Source organism: Pteropus medius, unplaced genomic scaffold (assembly GCF_902729225.1).
Source record: "Pteropus medius unplaced genomic scaffold, Ma_sr-lr_union100, whole genome shotgun sequence".
NCBI classification, from domain to species: Eukaryota; Metazoa; Chordata; class Mammalia; order Chiroptera; family Pteropodidae; genus Pteropus; species Pteropus medius.
Window position 1 is genome coordinate 6,314,624 of NW_024346667.1, and position 16,550 is coordinate 6,331,173.

Sequence of the window (16,550 nt, forward strand, 5' to 3'; positions counted from 1 at the left end):
GGCAACTCTAGATCAGATACCTTTTCAAATTAATAGATGTTTTGAAAATGTTTCCATGACAGTCAAAATTATGTCAAACCCTACTCATGACCCATCTATTTCCATATTTCTTTGTACTCAGGTTTTATGTACTAAATCTTCACAGGTTTTTACAATGTCCTGAAGAGGTAAGGGAGCTGTGTAAGCATTATGTTTGTCATATAATTCTTGATTCTTTCAAAACAAGAAATACAGTTTGTTAAATTATATATGCAGTAATTGCTTTAAAATGTAAATTGATGTTTCTAAAATGAATATTTAGAATCTTCCTTTTTTAATGTAGTGGGGGCATGATTACTAGGTTCTTTTCTACTCGCCTGACAGTCACATCAAACACTGAATACTTAAAGAGCAGGCACGCGACTCTAAAGTGAGCAAAGAATCTGTGGAAGATCACTGTGATGTACACTTTCTAGAGCAAGAACCTGGTATGATTTATGGTTCTTACTGGCCTAGCACCAATATGGAACAGATGTTTTCCATACTAACAGATACTAACAGATGTTTTCAAATAAGTGAAAGAAGTTCAAGTACACAGACTTTGATAACTAGAATTTAAAAAGATTGGTTAAAGTTATCCCTTCTCATTTTGAATTCTAGTACATTCGTAAGATGCTTGAATGGAGAAGAGACGCTATATTTTAAAAAGTGCAATGAGTTTGAATCTGCTAGTCAAATATTTATAATTGGACATAATTATGAAAATCAGTAAGCGAACTAATAGAAGATGACACAGTTGAGACTAACATGTGTATTTTAGATTAAGCACGTAAGACTACATGCTAATAAGGGTGAACCTAAGTGTTGTACCTGAGACTGTATTACACTTTAATTGAAAGCTTTTTCCAACCTGAGTTTCTGTGATTATGTTCTGGATTCCTTTATGATCACAGAGAAGCAGTTCAAAAAAAGTATACCATAGGTAAAATCCTTTCACCTCCAATAACTAAGGGTAACCAGACATTTTCTAGAATAAGCCTGACAGATGCGCTGACAATCTATAGAGATCTGACCCCAATCTCTCTTTCTCAAAAAGAGTAAATTATCAAATATAAAGATAAAATCAGAACATAATTAAAGAGTGAAGAAGTAGAGATATGATATGGTAAATACCCCTTAATTTTAAAATTGAGTAACTAGATAAAAACAGTTTAGAGTAGAGCTTGGCATATGGTACAGACTAACTATTACCTGCTATTTCAATTCTCTTCCTTCTCCAGGTTTAGGAATTTGTTGGGATAGGTGCTGAGTTTGAGTCTTAGTATGATGAAGGAAATGGAAGAGTAATTGCTACATGAAAGAGTTGAAAAGAGTTCAAATACAGTTATGTATTCTTTTCTCTATATCTCTGATTTCAGCAAGTGAGAATTACTTTGTGAGCGGTCTTCAATTTTTTTATACATTTTTGAAAATAAATAAGGAAAGATATGTATAGAAGTTGTGCTAAATTATTCCCATTCTAGAAATCCTCTAATGACTTCATGGTGTATTTAGAATTAAATCCAAGCTCTTGACCATGGCCTACAAAATCCTACATGATCTAGTTCTTAGTTACCTTTCTAACTACATCTTCTGCCAGTCACTTCACCTTAGCCAGACTGGCCTATTCTTGCTGATCCCAGGCTCTATCCTATCATTTCGACTTAAAAGTAATTAGCCACACTTCTCTACTACCCTAACTATTTACTTCTTTTGTTGCACTCTGTTTTCTCTCTTAGAACTTAGCATTATATGAAATTATCTTATTTATTTATTAGCTTACTTATTACGTGTCTTCCCTCTCCCCCAGAATGTAAACTATGTGAGAGAGCTCATCCACATTTTTGGCACTTTATACTTAGTACCTACCACATAGTAGGTTCTCAAAAGTTTATGCAGATAATACTTGTTTATGGACAAGAAAAAAGAGAAGTCTCTTATTAATAAGCCACTTAGATGACCACCGTGAACATCTTTATATATTTATGTAGGCTTTTCTCTATACACACCACAACATACACACACACACACACACACACACACACACACTTAAATATATATATATATATAATTTTTTTTTTTTCAGAAGGACCATACTTTATATCATGTGTTTGAATCTCACATACTTTCTACTTTATAGCAGCCCTTCTCCTAGTTCTGTACATGATGAATAGTTTCTATGACTTCAAAATGCTGTAGAGTGAAGTCTATTCCTTAAAAGAAGGTTTTGAGTCTGGCGGCTGGAGGTGCAGGGCATGAGGAGAAAGGACTCATGAGGAGGAGTAGAACAAGACAAAGTTTAATTTTCCAAGCAAGGCATACAGTTTGAATCACAGAGGTCCTTTTGGCTACATGTTGGTGAGAATCAGTGAATCATGTACGTATCTACTGCCCTGAGTTATATTTTTTTGTCTTTTCATCAAGTTTTTTGGTAGTATAAAATTTGAATGAATATTTACTTAAGAGATAAATCTCTTCTTTCTGCACCATTCCCCCCTATATTCAAAGGTACCACCTGCTTGTATGTATGATTTATAGTGTGAATGCCTCTTGAAACAGAAGGACCTTATTAGTCAGTGTTTGTAACTAAAATAAAAAGTCTTCACACCCACACAGAAAGTTCTTCTTGTACAGAAAGATACATATTAGCCCTAAAATGGAAGAATGAGTCATAGCAGGAAGTACTTTTGAAGAAACCATTACATGTAAGTTAAAGAATATTCTAACTGTAGTATTAAATGTTTGAATTCAGAGATAAAGCACTAAATAGGTTATCCCCTGATGCAGGGGTCCCCAACCCCCGGTCTGTGGACTGGTACTGGTCCGTGGCCTGTTAAGAACCGGGCCGCACAGCAGGAGGTGAGTGGCAGGCCAGCAAGCGAAGCTTCATCTATATTTGCAGGGGCTCCCCAGCGCTAGCATCACCGCCTCAGCTCCACCTCAGATCTTCAGGCTTTAGATTCTCGTAGGAGCACTGGTCCCTGGTGCCAAAAGGTTGGGGACCACTGTTGTCATGAACCTTATAAGACCAGTGACTAGTAGAAGTTTTATAAGTGTTAGTCCTTCAAGGTAATGGTAGTGGCATGTCCACATGTATCATAGGTCCACAGATGATAATTTTCTTCTTTCTCCTTAACATCTTCCAAACTTCTGTCTTTAAGAAACAAAACCATATCTTTTATGAAATCCTCTCAGACTATTCAAATGATTTCTCCATTTTCCGACCTCTTACACTACCCAGTTTGGCACTTGATATCTCATCAAATGTTGTTCTCCATTAGTTTCTTGTCTTGCCAGTTGGATTTTCAGAATCTTGGAGGGGTAGAGTTATTGCAATGTTTCCATTTGTCCTCAGATATTGGGATGTCGTAGGTGATTATTTCTTGATTGATTTCTTTTAACCTAAATCTTTCTCCGTTTCTGTCATCTTTTCCCCAATCACTGTGTCTTTGCCTCAGATTTCCCAAATGTAGCAGAAGCATAGTTATATGGACTTAGATAATCATTCCATAAACTAAATAATCAAAATTTAGTTGTAGTTTATATATTTAATTGCTATTTGCAAAATATAACACCTTTCTCCTTCTTTAGCAATGTCTGATTTTTTTAGCTCAACTTTTACCGTCACATACCTAGTGGAAATTAGTTAAAAGTAGTGAACTTGGACAGAGTCTAAGGTTCTAATATAGTTGCATAACTCTGAGTAAGACACTTAATTCACTACCTCGCCTTTCTTAGCTGTTAATAACAGTTATTACTTTGTAAGGTTTTTATAGGATAGGATACCTTTTATGTGCTGGGCATCTACTGTGTCCTTACAAAGGTAGATGGTATGACAATTACATTTTTACAAATAAGAGAAAACTGGAACTCATAAAGGTCAAAAAAACCCCTGCTAGGTTACACTATAACAGCAAATCTGATGTTTCAACCCAGGTTTCTCCGATTCTGAAGCTCATGTTCATTTCACAGAGAGGAATTAGATGATTTTCAAGATCTATTCTAAACTCTGTGGCTCTCTGGTGTTGTTTTTTTCTGTGGATTCAGTAGATACAACAATATTTTAAACAGTCCTTGAAATGAAAGGTTATTTTAGTACTAAAATACAAGACTGATACACCATACCTTTAGAAATTGTTCTAAACTCAGGTAAATATACAAAGAACAGCAGTAAATATGGAATTGGATAAACAAAGTAGAAGAGTAAATCGGATTCTAGGCTTTACATTGAGGGAACATTGATTTCATTTTTTCTACATGTTAATTAAATTCTTTCCTAGTTCATATTTATTATTTTATTTATTTATTTTTTAAATCAATCTTAGTTTTCATAGTTTTCCATGATACTTTTGTACTTTATTGAAGGTATTACTATAAAAAATTTATAATAACATTTTGAGAGGAAACTTTTGGATATGAATTCAAGATGCTTACTAGTAGTTTATTTTGGATTTGAAGCATGAGATGTAAAGATTAATTGCTTTCTAGATAAATCAGGGTAAACTCCATAATGGCTTTTGACCTTTATCAAATTATTGCAGGATTGCAAGTGTTCTTGTCTGTAAAGTATTGTAAGGAGTGTTTTGATACATGTATTAAGTCTCTGTGACAGCTCTATAACAAAATAAATGTTAGAATTACAAACAAGGAAAACTCCCATTTTCATTGTTTTCTTCTGTGGCTGTGATAAATAGTATTCTTAACTTCCATTATTGTGTCATACTTTGTGTATGTGAATATATATTGGTAGATACATACATTTGTGCATGTGTTTATTAGAGCACAAATTTGGCCCAATCTGAAGTGATGTAAAAAACCGCTTGAATTAATATTGCAATTTATTTGTATCAAATCCAGAGGGGCTGCATTTTTATGAAGAAAGTTATAAATACCTTAAGCCTAAAGAAAAAATTAAAATTTGTACCACTTCTGCAATTACACTTAGAAAATATTTTTAAAACCACTTTAAGCTTTGATATTTTGCTTTGCATTTTGATTTACTGAGGTTAAGATTTTGTTATTATTTGCTTGTATTATTATAAGCATCCCACAGTCCCAAACAAGTTTATTTTAAACAAAGTTAAGTTATTTATTTGCAATATTTAGTGTTTGGGATTTTTTTCTAATACAGTAATATTTCAATATTTGTTTACTTGGATGGTAATTTCAAACTAAATCTGGCTCAGCTTGTTTCATTTTGCATATTCTCAAAAATTTTGTAGAACTAATTTCAGTGTAAGTTCTAAGAGTCAGATGTGTGACCATAAATTCAGTAGAGGAAGAAAAATTTTCTCAATTATATACTTTCCTGTGCCTGACACATAGTAGGTGCTAAATAAATGTTTAATGACTAAATATAGTTTATTGATCAATACTGCCACCTATTTCCATCAGAGAAAATGTAGATGCTGGGCATATATACTATTTTATTTGATAATACATGTGATAGGACAGGTTTATTAACTCGTCAGTCTTAGTTGTGAACCTTTTCATGAGAACTTGCATCCCAGAAAGTTAATGACAGTGGCTTAGTGAGATTTCAAAACGTTTTTCAGCCTCAACATGCTTGGCATTCCTTTCTTTGATGTTGAAATTTTGAACTGTCTCTAATCTAAATTTTGTGCTCAGGGCAAGACAGCTAACTGTGGTAGGTGGTTTTCCTAATGAAATATCAGAGTAAAGAATGTTTTCATGATAATAATAAAGAAAATCACTGACATAAGACCATAAACACATTTTCTTACTCTTATAAAATGGAAGTAAATTTTTAAATGTTAGCAAGGTAATGAAAATAACTAACAACATTCATAGTATCAACTAATTATAATATAGTAGGTAGACTTTTTAATACTAAACAAATATATTATACATTAGAAAAATGATGCCATGGTTGCTATTTGCTCATATGACTAATTATTAAAAAATATTAATTATATCTATGTATCATCTTCTACTGTCTTAGAGTAAGATGTGAGCCTTTAAGGAGTAGATAGTAGGGAGAAAAGATGTATAAAAAGAATGACAATGAGGTATAATAAATGAAATAATGGAAGAATTTATTTCAAATGAAAATAATGAACTCTGAGAGTCAACCTGAGGAAAAGAACTCTATTAATTACTCCTATTTTTTTTTTTTTTACTCTTTCCTCTCTTGACACTATATATGAAGATACTTCTCTGAAGATATAAAATTCAGAGAAGACTGTTTTGCTGTTTTTATTTTTCTCACTGTTATATGTAGATTAGTTTTGTTTCTGCCCATACCACAATTTGCTCTTCTAAAAACTTAAGTCATCCCAACTAATTGCTCAGAAAGCACTTTCTCTTGTACTAGCTCACAGGTTAATCATTCTCCTGCCATTATTTCCCAGAGGCTTAGACTATGGGGCAGTACATTTTCATATCTTTGTGCTGTTTTTTTTGTTTTGTTTTGTTTTTTTGTTTTTTTAAGTCACTGCTCTCATCCATTCTTCTCACACCCCTAGCTCAACGGAGTTGTGATGAGATGAGCACTCGGTCTGATAGACTATATTCCTGGAACTCACTATTAGTCACTCTCCTTGTGAATAGATTTCCAATAAGGCTTAAAAGTTGTCAGTCACCACAAGAAATAATTTTTTATAAAATGAGACATTTATTGCTTAGACGAAATTACATGAAGATTTAGTATATTATAGTGAAAATATATTTCATACATTGAGATATTCTAAAAATTTGGAAAACAAACACAAGTATGCTCTTAGCTGTAAAGATTGTCTAGCTAATCTTTTCAGTAAACTTGTTAACATTCTAGCATAAAGCATAAAATACTTTTTTTCTGGTGAATTTATTTAAGATAGATTATAGGCTGATCTCAGTTTTAAAATGTTTCTGTCTACCACAGGGATAACAGATGATAGATAGATAGATAGATAGATAGATAGATAGATAGATAGATAGATAGATAGATAGATAGATCGATCGATCTGCAGGCAGGCAGGCAGGCAGATAGAAAGACAGACAAAGGCTCTTTCAATTGTACTACTAAAACACTTAAATCTCTGAGTAAAGTTTTAAACATCTGTATTTTAGCCAAGACTTCCAGAAATAGGAATGTCAGAATGATTTCATTTGTTTTGTTCACATGGATTATGATGAAAGTAATATAATAGATCATAATTTTCATTAATAGTACTTCAGAGAATATTGAAAATCATTCATTTTTATTCTAATTTGAAATCTAGTTAGAGACTTGGTTGACTAGCTTTGCTTGGCAAATTTTTTTCTTCACAGTTCTCAAATTAACATTGTAAACAAGATATTATGGAAAATTATTTACATACTTGGAAAAATAAAGTCTTCATGAATACTTATATACATTCTCACTTAAAGGATAAGCAAACTAGTAAAAAGTCATTACCAAGTGGGAACCGTGGTAGATGTAGGTTGTGGGGTGGCGGAAAGTCTTAATGTATACTTTTTTATATATCTTTTTGCTTTTTGAGTCATGTAAATATTTTGCCTATTCAAAAATAAAACATGAATATACATACTTACATATAAACATATTTGTGGGGATTGGGTTTTCCTGTAACTTCATAGCCATACATAGGAGCCATGTAACCACAAGAGCATTCTTTGAATATACAAATTAAGATATTTTCTTCTTTAAATATCCTAGGTTTTGAGACAGTGTTTCTGGTTTATTAAAGTTGATCTGTGTCTTCAACTGAGTAGACTTAATTTGAAAAGGTTAGTTCAACTAGAGATAGGACATGATTTTAATTGAAGTCAATGTATACCATTATATGACTGGTGGGGAGTCCATTTATATCTGTCAAGCCACTGACAAATTTGGGAAGAGATTTCAGGGATTTATTTTACAATTAGTTTCTTCAGATAGCCCAGAATGGTGTCGTATTAGGGGGTAGGGGGAATCACTCCTTATTTAATTTATTTTTTTAAATCCTGAGTTCTCCGAAGCCTCTAATAAAAGAGTTTATGGGTCCATTCCTAATAGTTGGATTTTGTTTGGTTGGCTTTTTTTTTTTTTTTTTTTGGTGCTGAGAGTAAGAGATTTCTTTTTTAAAAGGAACTTTCTTTTGAAGTAAGCTAATTTTATATTTAGAAAACTAACTTCTGCTGCATACATATGTGTATTGTTTGTGAGGGTAAGGGTTAATTTAAGATCCAGGTGGAAGATTTTTAAAAAGATAATAGACTATAGAATATAATTTCCAGGAGAAGATCCAAGATGTACATCTTCATAAAATTTTAGATGATCTTATTTCATTTATGTTTTTAAGTAAAAGACATTACACTGACTTAATGTCTTAGTTGTAAGGGTAAACATATTTATTTTTTAAGTTACTACTTTATGCAGTATTTAGAATCATTTCCTAAAGTAAGTTATTTATTACCATAGGAGAGAGTATTAAAATGTGATAAGTCTAAATAATATTTCTTTTTTTCTGAAGAATTTCTGAGTACTTAAATAACTACAGGCACAGAGTTTACTTGTAATAAAGAACATTAATGGGGAGGGTAGGAGTTAATTAACTAGACCTTTAATAATGGGCCTTTCTAGTCCAAGCAATCTTATAATTGCCTCTGAAGCTAGTTGTGTAGCAAGTTGCAAGATGAAATATCTAGATTTGTGTAGTAATCATTCTTAGAAAAAGGTTGCCTTCAGGCAAACTTTTGTACCTTTATTATTATGGAAAATACCATTTAATGATAAGCAATACATATTGTCAAAATAATTTTGGGGGTCCAGTGCCTCCTGTTTACTTAAGATTAAATTAACAATAAGGATAAAACTCTCCAATGAGCACAGTTTTTGCTCCCTTTGTAGAAACAGAACCGTTTAGCCAAACTTTATATACTTACTACTAGTTAGTTAATCTTAAAAAGATATTCTAATGATTACTAAAGATCGATGAAGTGTGTGGTAATTTTCTTGAAAACTATGTTTTAAACGAATGAAATGGAAAAGCATAGGGAATACTTTCATTAACTTAAGAAATACACAGGTTGAAAAATAACTTAGTACATAATTTCTGAAAATGCCATATGCTCCAAACGGGTTTACTTTATTGTAAATCCCCCAAAGAATATTTAATTTCTCCCTTAAGGATTGCCCATTTAGTACCATCCAGGCTACTTGAAAAATGCAATCAGCCTGTGCCAGGACTGCAATAGGACAAGTTAGTGAAAATAGCCTGTTTTGCTTCTGTTGGGAGGACCAGATGCAAATATATTCCATTTTCAAAATGTTTCTGAAAGGACTTATTTGTGGAAATGATGCTTGCCATTTAAAACTCTTCAAAAAGGCAGGTTTTACAAAATACAAAAATAATCTCCTGAAAGTTTGAGCGGGGAGAGGGGGCTGTCATGTGGGGGCGGTCTCATTTGCTGCCCACATCCTCCCTCTGTTCAGTGCGTTGTGTGCTTACGGGTTCCCTGGAGCGGATCACCATATAATTGATGTGCAGTCTGCATTGCTGAATCCTGGACTGCACCATTCTGTGTTCAAGGGAAGATGTAATCTGATCCCTCTGCTGCTGAGGGAGGAATCTGTTCAGTCAAGGCTTTGACAGGGCATAGTCTCCTCCAATAATCTTCTCTGTTCTCTCTCATTATTCCCTCGAGTTCTCCTCAGTCAAGCTGCATGTATGTATGTGTGTCCCGAGAAGCGGTTTGATACTGAGCTGCCTTTGCCTTTACTGTGGAGTTTTGTTGCCGGTTCTGCTCCCTAATCTTCCTTTTCTGACGTGCCTGAGCATGTCCACATTAGAATCTGTGACATACCTACCTGAAAAAGGTTTATATTGTCAGAGACTGCCAAGCAGCAGGACACACGGGGGCACAGAATCACTGAAGGGGAAAAATACAGAAAATATGGGTTTCTACGGCACACTAAAAATGATTTTTTACAAAGTAAGTAATCTATTTTCTTCCTGTGTTGTATGATTGTGTGTGTGTGCCTGCCTGAGAAGGAAAATCTGTATCATCAGAGATGGCTGCAGTATCCTCTAATTTTGGTGGGTGGCTAGATGTCTGGTGTTCTGTTTTATATTGTGGATGTAAGCAAATAAGGGAAAGACATGAGCTGTAAAATGCTTTAAATTTTAAAGAAAATGTATATTTGAATCTGAGAATTTTTCACTAAAAATATATTCAGACTTTGGAAATGTGGCTTCAATAAATGCTGACCTGGAAATACTCTACCCTTAGTTGGCTTTCAGTGAACCTTTTGCCTTTAATTTTTCTATACCTTAGATATATTATTTCTTTTTTCTTTAGTTGACTCTATTAAAGTGTAGAACTGCTAGAATCGTTGGGATTTATATTTCAAGAGATCATATTTACTTTCTGCACCTCTTAAAAAATTGCAGAATTAATTTTTGGTTCTAAACTCAGTATTTTCAGTAAACAATATAATATTAAAAGACTTCTATAGTCATGCAGAAAGTATTTTATAAAGTATTCTAAAGACAAAAATTCTTTCTCAGTGGTTCCCTTGGTATGCATTTTGGACATTTTTATTCATTGAAGGTTTTCTAAGATGGAAATAAAGTTTGCTTTTAGTGGCAAATGGCATTTGCACCAATGTATTTACAAAATCCAGGGAAGTTCTGAAAGCCAGTATTCCAAACTTAATTAGAGTAAATATCAAAGTTTCTCATAATAATTTCGAAAATAAGAATCTGTGGAAGTTATTAAAAAAACAGATTTTTAAGGTAATCTGTACTGACTGACCTTTTAATGGATACATTTGCGTGTATGTGTATATGTGGATCTATAATTTATATACATGCAAGCACGTGGCTACCTATGTATTAAATCTTTTATATTTTGCTTTTTATTAAAATTATTTGGAGAAAGAAAGGAATGGTTTTTGAGAGGAATCACTTTAAAACATGTAATGAGTACAGAAAGTTCTGAAGGGTTGAAATAAGACTAGTTCCATTTATTTCTAGTGGGTATTTCATGAAATAAGGTATAAATTGTGGATGAGCGTGTCGTATCCTCACCTCTAGCCCCTACAATTGTAAGATTGTCCCTGTATTTTGGAAGACTTTCATCAAGATGATAAAAACATAGTCTATATTATCCAGAATGTGGTTCAAAAAGATTTTACAGTCTGGTTGGTCCTCTTTAGTATTTACAGTATAGCATGCTGTGTTATGATGTTCCCATGTGAGGCAGTCGGTAAGAAAATAAGGCTGATGCAAAACAAGGGTTTTGAACCTTATTATAAAAATGAGAATAGCTATCTATCACTCTGGGGATTTTGCCCCTGTAATTTTCAGTAATACAGTAATTCATTAGCAGACAAAGCTGAGAGGGGTTGTTGGAATAAAAGAATTGAATCTTATCATATCTTATTTTCTGACTTTATAATTAATATATGTATAGTTCAATAACCAATAGTAAAATATAAAAAAATACTTTAGTATTGATGTTGACAAAATACAATTCTGAATATATTTAGAGTATTACATATATATAGCATAATGAAATACTTTAAAGCTGTAAATGTTGGCTATACCTTACAAAGATGCGTAACTCATGTTTTTTAAATCTTTTTGTTGTCGTTACTTTTCAAGTTAGAATGTTTGTCCTGAGTATCTGTCAGTAGAGCTATGTTCTGTGTAACTATCAATTGATGGCATTTTTTTCTATCTTTAGTTTGCCATCTCCAGATTTTTTACAGTTACTTTTTTTACTGACCTCATTGCCCATATTCATTGCTTTATGCCTTATTATAATTATGTTTCAAGATCATTTTATTTACATTGTTCTCTTTACTCTTTATAATAATATGTGTGTTTTAAATTTAGTTATTCTTACTTCCATTCTGAAATTTTGAAATTTCCTGTTTATCTTTCTTAAAATATGTTTTTAAAGGAAAATGAAGATCAGTAAGAAAGGCATGTTAAATATGGTTCTTTTCTGTGTAGATTAAAATGATATTTTCCCCTATGTTGGTTCTTAAACTGGAAAACGTGAAAGGGATATTACTCTCAAGGAATATATATGACGGATATCAATTTTTCAATCGCCATACACTGTTCATTTATAAGCTGGACAAAATATTTGGGGGGAAAGTTCACCTTTCCAGTCTTGTAAAGAATAAAACAAAGTAGAACTAATAGAAGAAACTATGAAACATTTATTTTCTATATTAATTAACTATGCCTAATTAACCTTGTAGGCATATGAAAATTAAGATTTTTTCAATATTACCAATGGTAAAGTTAAAATTTGATAGTTGGGCAGGTGATTTTTTTAAAAAACATATCTTATTTGTTTTACCTTATAGATGAAAAGAAAGTTGGACCATGGTTCTGAGGTCCGCTCTTTTTCTTTGGGAAAGAAACCATGCAAAGTCTCAGAATATACAAGGTAATATTAAGTATAATAATTGATTCTCTCATGATTCTCATGTTTCTTTAAAGGGTTGATGATTCTAAAAGCATTTCTTTCGGTTTATTCTCATAGAATTATATGTCACTAGTACTGTTGACTGTTTAACACATTTTGAGATGACTGAAAAATTGGGAAATACATCATTTTAAATAAGGAGAAAATGTCTACCACTATAGCTTTATATTTTGTTACTAATACGTTGAAGTAAGACACAGCAGAAGTTCTCTAATTAACAAAATTTTTAAATCGCAATTCATAAGGAATTCTAAAAAGTAAGTCTGAAAATATGAATATGAAGAAATGTGTCTTGTTACTATAGCAACAGATGTTCCAGGGTGGATATTTATATATGGAAAATTGAAGATACATTTATTAGCAGTGAAATAAACCTCGCAATTACTAACTAAATCATATTTCCTGAAGTTACTGTTAGAAATCTGCTTTTATTTGTAGTTCTCATGTTTTTAACACATACATTTCTATGCCAGTAGAATAGTTTCCATAACAACTAAATACAATTGTAGTCTTGTTTCCTGCACCATTCCATCATTTTTGGATTTTGCATCAGTATAAAACTTTTCCCACTCTCACGCTAATTAAGCTAACTTAAGCACAATATCTACTACCCAGCCAATTAAAAATGTCTTTAGATGTCACTTGGACTGTGGTATTTTAAAATTTAAATGACAAAAGTATCTTAAGAACTTTTTTTTGGTCTTTTGTGAATAATTGTCACTTCTTCAATTAACTGGTTGAAAGTTAGCTATAGAAACCATAAGAACTTTTATGATGGTGACATTTCTTTTTTTTTCCTAAATATTTTCATTTAGAGTTATTTTTATTCTGTAAGATGGAGTAAAATGAACATTGCTTAGACATAAGTTTTTGTGATTGAGCATTGTTACAGATTGCATCCTTTTTTTCATGGAAACCTATATATTCATTCAGTTGTTGAAAATATTTCTTTCAAACGCTCCTATGAAATTTAGAAATCATAATAATTAGAATAGTTTTATATACAAAAAATGCAGAGATGATACAGAAGAGAAAAAGCTATCTCTTAGTTATTCAGGAAATGCTGTTTGTGTTATTTTCTCATATGAACTGTCCCTTCCTTCTTACCTACTTTTTGCCTTTTGACAATTTCACTGTGTTTTGGCACTTCCACCAGGAAGTGTGGAGTGATAGACAGGTGACACTGTTTACTTCATTTTTGCTTTTTCCTTCTAGTCTTGATAAAGTATTTCTTGGTAAGAAAGTTGAGTTTAATGTTTAAAATGTGCTATTTTTTAATGTATAGATTCCAGTTAACCATATTCTTGGTCTTCTTTTAATATGGCTGATACCAGGATAAAGGTATTGAATTGCTCAGTTATTTTTAAGGCAGCTTATAAACGAAAGCTGAATTTTTACTACAGAACACAGTTTAGTAAAAATTTGTCTTTAATAGCTCCCTTTTTATATTGAGAAAGCACTGGAAAAGGTGAAAGTTTTATTTTTAGCCTCTTAACATATAATAAATACTATATTACTAAAGCAGAGCAAACAGCATATTGATTTCCTTGTCTTTTTAGATACGTTGTCAGTATATAGTTGATGTTTTTAAATTTATTTGATAGATTTTCTAATAAGATGAAACTATAATTTTCCATCATTTTTATTAGAAAATTTAAGTTATAATCAGTTTAAAAATTGCTTTATTTCAGAGAAGAAAATAGAACTTACCTTTGAAATTTGGTAGATGAAAAAATAGTCTTAATTATTGAATGGTAGAGATTGTCATAGATGTATAATGTCAAGATTTAAAGGTGAAAGATATGAAGATTTTTCTGTAAAATCTGGTGACTGAGATACATATTTTTAAACAAATTAATGATACAGTGTATAGAAAAGAATTGGAGTTGTTTCATTAGTAATTTATCAGAGTTTGATATTTAATTATTAGGATACAATTTGTATGTTTTTTGGATTTAAAACACTTTATTATCGTAGCTTCAATAAATTGAAGATTATTTTACAAATGTAATTGTTAACTGAATCTTTCTGCTCCTTTTTTTAACTGTCTCTAAAGTAAAGATGTTCAGTATTTACCTTGAGTTTAAATAATTTAATTAAGTATTGAAATTAGAAAGTAAATCATAATATATTAATAGCAGTTATAACTATACTTTTTTCTATTAATTAGTCATTTTTAGGAGAGTTAGGCAATTTTAAAGATAGATCATCTAGTCTTAATCCTTCATCTTACTAGTGGCAGAACTGAATTTCAAGTTTTTTTTTAAAACTGTCTTAAAGTTTAAATTTTTGGATAATAGTGGTTAGGTGACCTCATTTAATTTTACATATAATGTGTTTTCAATACTTACCTGTTTTGAGTAAACACATTTCTAATCAACATTTCTAGATAATACTTGCTTCTGTCAAGTATTATCTAGACTAAGCTTTATAAATAACAATAGAAAATTGGAGAGAAATAGACAAATATTATAAATAATTTAGAAGGCATCTGGGCAAACTAAAGGAATAATGTAACTAGTAAAATGTCCAAAACATTTGGACATAGAATTTCTACATATGGATTTTTTAAAGCATTTATAAGTCTCACACCCCTTTTTATAAAGGATATTTAAACTTTTGTTTAATTATGTTACTGGAGACCAGTCATAAGAGAAGTGGAACCTATATCTTATAAGAAAGTATTTTAACATTATTTGTATGTATCAACAACTTGCACTTTTGCCATAGAGATTCTGTCATTTGATTGCAATTAGCATTGCTGGGATAATAACAGGTGTTATGTAGGAGGGAGGAAACTTACTCTAAGAATAGCAGAATTGGTTTTGTGTATCCTTGTACTCTGGGAATAAGCAAATAAAAATAATAATTTGATTAATGTTCGAAATATGCCAGATCATCACTCTTATTAAATTAGAGCCCGTTGTTCTTAATAAATATCTATCTTTGCTTCCACTCTTGTGTTTTTTGTAGTACCACTGGGCTTGTACCATGTTCAGCAACACCAACAACTTTTGGAGACCTGAGAGCAGCCAATGGCCAAGGGCAACAACGTCGCCGAATTACATCTGTCCAACCACCTACAGGCCTCCAGGAGTGGCTGAAAATGTTTCAGGTGACATATCTAAACACAGTACTTGAAATGTTTCCCTTGATTTCTACAAAATAAGGAATTATTCAGCCATGAAAAGGAACCATTACGTGCTATACCATGGATGAACCTTGAAAACATTATGCTAAATGAAAGAAGCCAGATAAAAAAGGCCACATACTGTATGATTACATACGAGAACAGGCAGATCCATCGAGAGAGAAAGTAGATTGCGTGGTTGCTAGGCTATGATGGGAGGGGAGGCTGAGACTAACTGCTAACAGGTACAGGGTTTGGGGGGTGTGACGGAAGTGTTCTGGAGTTGGAGAGTGGCGATGGCTGCGCAGCAGGATGGGTGTGCTGGGAACCTCCGAAATGTCCATTTAAAATGCTGAATTTTATGTTATATGAAGTATATCTCAATTAAAAATGCTATTAAAAATAAGGGAGTTCATTTTAATTTTTAACTATTACTCAGGGGAGTCCAATGCTTATTTTATAGAGGTGTGCATTTGCATTTCTTTTATTGCTTTTTAGATAGTAAGACCTTTCTTCCTTCTCCCCTTTACGATTTGGTTTCTGGGCTTGTTAAATGTACTCGTGCTCTAAACTGCATTGCTTGGAAGCTGAGCACTGAGGAGTAATGTTAAGAACTCCACTCATTAGTCCCTGGTGGTAGCTTGCCCATCACCGTTGCCTTAGTATCCTCCAAAGGCTTGATGCAGCTTTTTTTGCATTATGCCATGTTTTTGTATGGCTTATTGTGCTCAAATTCTGATTACTATATTTTAGTAGCATTTGAATTCTTTGAAAGTTTACTACGATGATTAGCTATAACCAAACCTTGAAAATTATGAATTTTATAACTCACGATAGTGATATTAAATTGACTTATCTCTTCTTCCAGTGAAGTAATGCATATAAATCAAGTATTTAGCAAAATAGTTGGCATGGATTAAACACTCAATTGTTTTTTATAAATAATAAATGATACAAATTATGTAAAGTGAAG

At 32.1% G+C, this 16,550-nt stretch overlaps 1 protein-coding gene across 11 annotated transcripts in view; it reads left to right on the forward strand.

Moving 5' to 3' along the window:
* Positions 1–16,550, forward strand: part of FBXW7 (F-box and WD repeat domain containing 7) — a 173,601-nt gene that overhangs the window by 135,992 nt on the left and 21,059 nt on the right. For 9 of the 11 annotated variants that reach the window (XM_039875953.1, XM_039875954.1, XM_039875956.1 and 6 more), the window contains 2 exons: positions 12,326–12,408; positions 15,421–15,562. In XM_039875953.1, coding sequence (XP_039731887.1) covers positions 12,326–12,408; positions 15,421–15,562 — 225 coding nt within the window. Of the gene's footprint in view, positions 1–9,575; positions 9,937–12,325; positions 12,409–15,420; positions 15,563–16,550 lie in introns of those variants that run through there. The other 2 variants (XM_039875958.1, XR_005655648.1) reach the window with 2 other exon arrangements.